This window comes from Brachycentrus maculatus, unplaced genomic scaffold (genome assembly GCF_059751285.1).
Source record: "Brachycentrus maculatus isolate JH-2025_06_01 unplaced genomic scaffold, ASM5975128v1 h1tg002414l, whole genome shotgun sequence".
NCBI lineage: Eukaryota > Metazoa > Arthropoda > Insecta > Trichoptera > Brachycentridae > Brachycentrus > Brachycentrus maculatus.
In genome coordinates, this window is record NW_028282898.1 from 15 (window position 1) to 9319 (window position 9305).

A 9305-nucleotide genomic window follows, 5' to 3' on the forward strand; every position below is an offset into this window, starting at 1 on the left:
ATCAGCAGTATAAATTTCATATTATAGTCCACCCTTCGAGAGCTCTAGTTAGTTCAAACTAACGTATAGATTTTTTATTTGTGTATTTTATACATACTAAACAAATATCCATTTTGCCAGAAAATTTATTAGGTACTTCAAAACACCGTCTATTTTACGTTTTCAAAATGCCGAAGATGGTACCCAAATAGCTCAACTGACAGACACTGAATAGCCTAATAAACGATTGTATCTCTAGATTGAAGGAGATTTATTGTTCCGTAAAGAACAAAAAAAAATGAGGACATATTCAATAAGAATTAAGTGATGAAAATATTTAGGGCATTAATGTCAGTGATCCAATTACCGACTGTCAATATCTATACAGTATGAACTATGTACCTATCTGGCAGGAAAGTAGGTATAGGGCAGAAGAGGGGGAGGAATAATGAATAGCGGGGCACAGTGGGGTAACTCCCGTTCACCATGAAATAATGGTGACAAAGTAACCACGACGACGCTCTGACTGGCATCGAATTTTCATCAACTAATGATCTTCAAGGCCAATATTGCTTGTCAAATAGAAACAGTGATTACAAAACGTGATTTTTGCAAGGATGAAAGTTCAGATGTTATTTTTACACAAAATATTTCTTATAATTCATTATTTTGAACTTAATTATTTTCTATATGGACCTAAAATATGCAAATTTAAATTTATTTTGTGTTTGATGTGATTATGTTTTTATGCAAAAATGCAGAATGGGAGGCAGTTTACCCGTATTCAAAAATTCTGTAAAAATCCATCTTGTTTCGAAAAGTAGTGTAAGAGTTTAAGCCGTTCTTCATCCTCTGCATCCCTATCTCATCCATTTTAAACTATGAATTATCTAGTTAATAACACTCTCCTTATCGTCATGATTTTGTGTAATACTACTTTTAAACAAAGTGAACGATGAATGATAAGGAGAGTGTTATATTACAATACCATAACGTTAACTATGCTTTTTATATATAGAATACAGCTAGTTAATGACCAACGCGTTGGTTGGGGTACGTAAAATACATAATTGGTTTAATAATCCGAAAAAAACAATTTCAGGCTTTTCCTTCTTAGAATTTACGTGAAATATTTTTTTTTAAATCTATGTTATTTTAAACAAAACTTTCAGCTTTATTACTTACGGCCTAATTTACAATAAATCGAAATTTAATTTTCTTTAAACCGTTTTAATTAAAAAAAAATTATCTTTAAAATAATTTAATGGTTTTGAAAAGAAAGGGGTTTTAAAAGATAAGGAAATATGAAAATATTTTTGTAAATATTTGTATATCTCAAAAAAGTTGAATTTCATACATATATATATTTTAAAAGTTCATAGCCGATTGCATACTGATTAAGAGTTCTTCCTTAAGATTTTTGACTTATTCATGGCTTTTCGAACTACCATGGTGTCCGTACCTTGTCACATGGTATATAACACAAGTTTCAAGTTTTCAAATTTTATAATTGTTGGATCACACAATTCTTCTACCATGTGGGGTTAACATATTAAGAAAAAAAAAGAGTGACCATTATAATAGTAATCAAACATTATTTTTTCCGAAAAAAGTACTGTTGGATCGTAGGAAACTTCAACCTTATACGATGTTCCCTTCTCCCTTATGTATACATCAATCGAGTAGTTGCCCCTACTGTTTAACCTTCCGAATCGTTTACTTGGTGTCGGATTGCCTAAGTATAATTCTCGGTGTGAATATCGGATGTAAATACACCATTAATCATCTGTGTGATGGGTTTCAGTAGGTTTACGAATTAATATTGGCGCCTTTAGACAAACATCTTCAAATGACGAGACGACTATTCGCTGCTGTGATGACATCACAAAAAGTCCAATTTCGTTGATCACGATCCTATTGTAAACTTGTTGTAATGACTAGTGGTACTGGAACACTTGATGACGAGGAAGACGGAATCGCGCAATTGTAAACAATTATTTATTAATAAAAATAATAAAATTATCAGGACGAGAAGAGCAAAGCGACGCCAATAAATTGAGTCGAAGCACGATATTTCGCTTCTTAACAATCATTTAAACCTTTATCCGCACCCCAATGGTGCATAGGGCACTGCGTTATATAAACACAGTGTTATCTTGATCGTTAACACATAAAGAAAAAGTGATCAATCAGCCCTCCGCTTCCTGGTACCAGTCCAGAGTGATATTGAATAAATATTAGAGTGAAAAAATCACTTATATTTATTTGACCTACCCTGAAAATCGATCCCGGGACCTCCAGAATGGTAGCCGAGCGTGCTGATCATTACACTACTTCTTAACAGTACTGAGTAAAAGCACAAAGAAAACACGTCACCAAACCGATCTAATAATATTCACTCCTAAATAGAAAATCTAACGATATGTTTGCACGAGTAAAATGCAGGAGTACCTATTTGTAAATTATGTGTGGCTGTTATAATTATATTGACATACATTTTGAAACTAATTTATACTTACAGCATTTAAACATATAACATAATTATCCACAGTAAAATGTGTCCATTAGTCAGATAATAAAATATATTGTACATTTATACTTAATCTAATTTCAAACTGAATATTTTTGTTAAATAAGGTCACTTTATATTGCAAATATATATTTCTGGATACATAATATATTAAAAAATTGGCTATATTCTATTTCTGTTTTTCTTTTGCAGGATAGTATATCAGCCGTCATATCAAAATATTCATCAAATGGGTATATGGATATTCTACAAGAAAAATGGTATGGTGGTCTGCCGTGTTTTAAAATGGGTACCGATTTTGGAATACAACCCCGCCCTTTAGGTATTTTGAATTACAGTAAATTAATTATGTATTATGTTGAAAATGTATGTAACAGAAGGCAAAATAATCGTTCAAACCTGGAAGAAGCCTAAGAAGCATATCCTTAGAAGATGGAAAAGCGGGTAAAGACATTGAGAGAAGGTGAATACAGGGAAGAGTATAAATAGTCCTTTGAATAGAATGAGGGAAATAAACATACATATGTCCATGTTAGCTGAACTGGCAATTCACACGATACCGACACTGATGTATGGGAGCGAAACATGGAATTGGCAAAGAAAAGATGGAAGCAATGTGAATGCTTTTGAAATGCGTTACCTCAGACGAAAGTGTGGAAAAATCGTTGTATGACAGAATTAAAAATGAAGATTACTAGAAAGGAATGTAGGGCTGAAGTAGGGATATTTGAATATATTGAGAAAAGATCTTTGAGGTGGAATGGACATGTGGAGCAAATGGATAGTAGGAGAATGACTATGAAAGTATATTTGGCAAATGTGAGCGTAAGAACAGAACGAGGACGGCCAAAAAGACTTGACACGACCAGATCAATCAGAACCTGTGGTGTCAAAAGTCTACGTCATCGGATGGCATGTATTACTAGATTTATGAACGTGAAAGAAGCTAGGAGTGTATGTCAGGACAGAAGAGTGTGGCTTTCCATTCTCCTTGCAGAGAAACAGCGTGATAGTAGTAGTAATAGTAATATCTTTAAATGCAAAAAAGGCTTTTTTTAAGGTAAGGTGTTAATTAAATTTGATTCACGGCTGATTATGATGAAGTTTGATTTAATTTCAATGTAAACAAAAAATGGAATTATTGATTTTATATCAATATTGCAGTAAGTAGATAATTCACTTTCAATCTTTTGAATCTGTATATAACACATTTAATTCTAAGAAAAACTATTTTTGATTATTTTTTCAATATTTTAAACAAAATATTCGAAAATTTAATCAATAATTTGTTTGCAAAATTGTATTGTTTTAGTAATACAATTAGAATATTCACATAGAAATTACTCACTTTATCAATTTATCACCAAGTATAATATTGACATTATACTTGGTGATAAATTGTAATAAAATTCATATTAATATAAATTTTAATAAAATTATTAAGTATTTCAAGCAAATCTTTTAGACTTGCGTCCCAACTATTATTTTTTTGGTAAATGTAAAATACACAAATGATTTAAATATTTAAACGGTCGCTTTCATTTTATTATATGTATTACGTACTGATAGTAATAAAATAGACGAGTCGCACTACTTGAAACTTTTCTATTTTGTCCAAAGGTGTTGCTGCCGTAGCCGGAGTTTTCCTTTTGCTCGGCGTCGGTATGGCAGTGGGCTGCCTTATCTTACTAGTAGAGCACCTGTTTTACCGGTACACATTACCTCTTCTAAGACACAAACCAAAGGGAACCATCTGGAGGAGCAGAAACATCATGTTCTTTAGCCAAGTATGACTACATTTATAACTCATTTGAAAGGATTCTATTTCTATAAAAAATTAAGACTTCCTTCGATTAGGGGTTTGTAAAAACATACAATTTTACAAGAGAAGTAAAGAAACTATTCACACTTTTATTATTTAGTATTTAACATAAATTGGAGTGAAGGTTATTTATTAATTTAAATTATAACGCTAACACCATTTGACTATCATACCATATATAATAAATCTTTGTGTCTTTCGAAGTTAAGAATAATAGTGGTATTCATTTTATGAAATTTACAAAGTGTTGTTATAAATTCACACTTTACCCGGTAAGTGTAATGCTATGACGACTTTTACATAGTAAAATACCTTTTTACCTATTGTTTGGACCTCTTTTCAAATATTCCCTTAAACGAAATTCATTCAGGGGTAAAATAATGATATGCAGGTATATTTCACATTTTCTAAGTGATGGATATAATGTGTGAAAGTATGCAATTAAATAGAAGGAAAAATACTTTGATCTAATTTTTTGATATTTAAAGATAAAAGAAACTGATATTTAAGAAAAACTATTTAAATCCGTATTCTGAAGCTGAAATAAAAAACTCCCTTACATACGTAATACAGCAATTTGAACAAATTTTCAAAGATCGATCAATATCTTAACTTAACGTACCAACGTTAAATTAAGATATTTAAAAAATCTAAATAAATTTATCAAATGTAATAATGTAGAAAGATTATTATTTTATTTTTAAATTTATATATTTAATACAGTTACAAGAGTTTTTTTTGGATGAATTAATTAATTTTCCTGACTTTCTCTTTTACAATATTAAAATTAATGACGTCTTATAAAGTCAATTTAAAAATGCATTTCTTCGATTTTATAATCTTTATTAATCTCATTTTACCATATTTTATTGTGAAACTTTGTTTATGCTAATCATATTACAGTGTATATCCAGACGTGATCACACGCAAGCTTTTGTTCGGTGTTCAAGCGTGCTTACATTTCATCCTATATTTAGTTTAAATATTTATTTAACTAAGTATTGTAAAATGTGCCATCGCCGCTAGAAAACTTAATGAGGACATATTATTCGAAATTAAAAATTGTTAATATCGTAGTCGTACAGGAGAAAGTGACCAACTAACAAATCGTAAAATGTTCATGAGGGCCATTTAAGTCACATTTGCTTGGCAAGAAAATAAACATCAATGCAGTAAGTCATTTTTAAAAAAATCAATAGATCATTCATATTATTTCGAGAAATAAAAATACTTTGTGTTTTGATCCACTCACATTTTTATTAACCAACTAGTTTCGGCAACAACCTGTTGCCCTCTTCAGGGTTTAATTTATGACTATGTGAGTGGATGAGTATATTTATGTGAGTAGATCAGAACACAAAGTATTTTTATTTCTCGAAATAATATTTCAATATGATCCACAAAGTTAATGCTTTCAATATTCAAAACATAATATATTATACTTCCAAGTTTAATATCGCGTTGGGATTTTTTCAGGGCAATATTAAGCTAGTGAGATATCAAATAGTCAATAATCACGTTTTTGTAAAAAAATGCACCTGTTCACTTTCTTCTGTACGACTACAAATGTACATTATGAAGAAAAAACACATACTAATTAAAATATGATTAATAACTTAATTTGAAAGCAAACTATACACAATTTCTGTATCTAATAATGAGCATTTATAATTGGGGCTATCACGTGTATATTCCCAAATATTATATGAATTTGTTAAAATCATAATTTATATTATTCTAACCGCTTACACAGTGTAGTGGTTAGAACATTTATCTATCATACTGGAGGCTAAAGCTCGCCGTTGTGCCGTGGTACCAGTTTTGTTATAATCCTGTTATAATCCTGTCCAATAAGTATCCTAATAAGAATTGACAAAAATTTTGCCTCGAATGCTTTTATTATTTATGTAAGTATTTATGCATAGGTGTTGAAATCAAATATTCATTTCGATTAAAAAAAAATCTCAAGAACAAAAAATGTGCTTTATTAATTCATTATTACTTTTCATAGCTAATTTGCCAATTATAATTTACATACGTAAATTAAATTTTAAATAGAACTCATTTCATTTTGTTTAACTATTTTATTTAAACTTTATAAATTCAATATCATTTTCAGAAATTATACCGCTTCATAAACTGCGTAGAGCTTGTATCTCCGCACCACGCAGCTCGCGAATTGGTCCACACCTTACGACAGGGCCAAATTACATCACTCTTCCAGAAAAGTGTTAAAAGGGTAGGTATTATTTTATAAATAACTTTTTAAGATGTTTGTTTTTCGTATCAAAAGCCTTCGTAACTGGAAGACATATATGACTTAATTTATCGATGTAGAAAAAGCTAGTACATATGTCGAGATAGACTAATGTGGCGTTCCATCTTCTCTCCCTGCTCTTATATTAATGGTATTATAAGTTGTAGTATTTTATATATAGGAAATACTTTTGACTATTTAAAATATTTAAATTGTACAACTTAATGTAAACCACAATTTTGAAATTTTAAATAGATTAGTTGCATGATTAATTAAATCAAAATTTATTGTAATTTCTAAAGAAAAACAAATTTCGAATATATAAAAAAAGATTAGTAATAAAAAAATGACTCATGCATTATATATATATATATATATATATATATATATATATATATATATATATATATATATATATATATATATATATATATATATATATATATATATATATATATATATATATATATATATATATATATATATATATATATATATATATATATATATATATATATATATATATATAAATGTATATATGTATATGTATAAGTAATAATAATAACCTATTAAGAAAATATCATTGTTATGTCAATGATGTCTGCCATGATTTACCCTTGTTTCAGAAGGAACATGAACAACGGAGACGAAGAAAAAGTAAAGCACAATTCTTCGAAATGATTCAAGAAATAAGAAGGTACATTTAACAATTTATTGTTATTGTTTGTATATGGAATAACTTCATCTACCCAATCTGACTTTTTTAAACAATTTAATATTGGTTTGATAGAACTTTATATGACTGTTGTTGAAACAAAGAGTTGATAAACAAGAACGAAGAGTTGATTAAAAGAATATATTGTATTTGATTAAGAAATTATTATATAAATTACCATTTTCAGAGTACAGCAAGAAGAGCGCGATCAGCCGTTGGAAGCAGTTACTGAAATAGATTCCGAAACAGCTTCTCCAACACAACAGAAATCTCTCATGTCTCCTCCCAAGAAGTTGAATTTTTTATCTTTATCGAATAGTAGTGATGTTAAAATTAAATCTCCTCTCAAATCTAAGATTTTCTATAAAGATATCTTCAAAAGCCCTCGAGTTAAAAATAAAAAGCGCAAACAAAGCACAAGTGGACTTAACGTTAGGCGATTTAGCAGCGATAGTGTGTTTAGTTCTAGTTCTCATTCTATGTTACGATTTGAAAATACTAGCGTCGCTATTGGCAGACGATTAAGTAAGGATACTTCTTGTTTAACTAATAGTCCACCGGACATCAATAGTAGGCGCTCGAGTTATATGGATTTTGCAAATTTTGGATCTCGCAGTCCCAACGTTTCGTGTGATAGTTTAGAAGTTGGAAAAAAACTCGCGACTATTCCGAAATATAAAGGAAAACAATTCCTGGATTCATCGCCTAACACATTTAGTAAAAATAATCGCAGTAGGCCTGGACTAGGAAGTGTTTTTGGGCAAAGTGGCGATGGTTATACTCTAGAAGCTAGATCTTTCCAAAATGTTTCCGAACAAAATGAAAAAAATGCCGAACCTGAAACATCAAATAGCGTTGATGACTTGCATTCGAAACCGGAATTTCCAAAATCTGAATTACTCCGAAAGCAAAAAAAAACGTTTGAAGAGTTGCAAGAGCACCTTAATAAAAATAATGAGAAAAAACACGGTAAAACCCCAGTAAGACGCTGTTTTAGTCAACAAACTGAAGGGAACTCCAGTAAAACTCATCATCAAATAAAAATACAAATAGAAGATCATTCTTCTCCATCAGCGAAAGACAAGTATCAGAGACAAAGACACAAAAGTTTGGAATGTGACGAAATAGAGGAAAAACGACAACGCCCGCGAACTCCCGAGTATTTTTCCAAAGACAGTATCCGCAGAACTCCGGAGAAATCGACGGAAGAAAAATCAGAGTTCGGCAGAGACCTGCACATTCCCGGGAGTAGATCGAGAAGCGGATCGAGTACGGACCAAAGTTGCCACTCTGCTTGCGACGACAACCTTCCCCCAGCGCCACCTTATCCTAATATAGCACCGAGAAATTCCGATGGAAAATCACCTTTAGAAAGACTGACTAAAGATGAACTGGTGCTGCTTTGGAGAAGCTCGGAATCTGAGCTCAGAAGTCACCTTTTAACAGCATTAAGGGAAAAGGAAAATTCTGAACCTCCTTGAGAGTTAAAAAGAGCCCGTTGGAGGAATTTTGCACGATTTCTGGCCTCATAATCGACTTATTTGAGGATTTTCGTAGTGGTATCTTACGCCCTCGAGCACTGTGTATATTTTCGGCAATCGTTTTTATGCATACTTCCGGTACCTTTGTGGTGATTTGAAATACAAGTTGATTTCATCTGCACACTGGAATTTTTTTCAAAAGCATTTTATTTTTATTGCTGCGAGATTATACAAAAAAGCTTATTCCTTTGAAGCTTACTCATCGATCGACTAACTGAACATCCAAAAGATATATGATAATTTTATGCGATTTATTTGGCTAACTATTTAGACCGATAATGTTTTATAGATTCGTATATTGTTGTTAGGTCAAAATGTAAAATATATTAATCAAAAATTAAAATGAATAATACGATTTTACTTATATATGCGTCATATATAATATTATTATAAATGAAAATTGTCATTTCAAGGCTTATTATTTCAGTGTCTTATAAACACGTTTACTTAGGCGATTGGAA

General features: G+C 30.7%; 1 protein-coding gene across 2 annotated transcripts; it reads left to right on the top strand.

The window, feature by feature from the left end:
* Positions 1 to 2705: 2705 nt before the first annotated feature.
* On the top strand, positions 2706 to 8916 carry LOC148298175 (uncharacterized). Of its 2 annotated transcripts, none has more exons than XM_088277071.1 (5): positions 2706 to 2831; positions 4130 to 4296; positions 6451 to 6570; positions 7215 to 7285; positions 7491 to 8916. In XM_088277071.1, exons 1-5 carry the CDS (start codon positions 2747 to 2749, stop codon positions 8782 to 8784), a joined length of 1737 nt encoding a protein of 578 aa, XP_088133197.1. In that variant the 5' UTR covers positions 2706 to 2746; the 3' UTR covers positions 8785 to 8916. The 2 variants fall into 2 exon arrangements, with proteins under 2 accessions (XP_088133197.1, XP_088133198.1); XM_088277072.1 differs by having other exon boundaries at positions 2723 to 2831; positions 7218 to 7285.
* Positions 8917 to 9305: the final 389 nt, after the last annotated feature.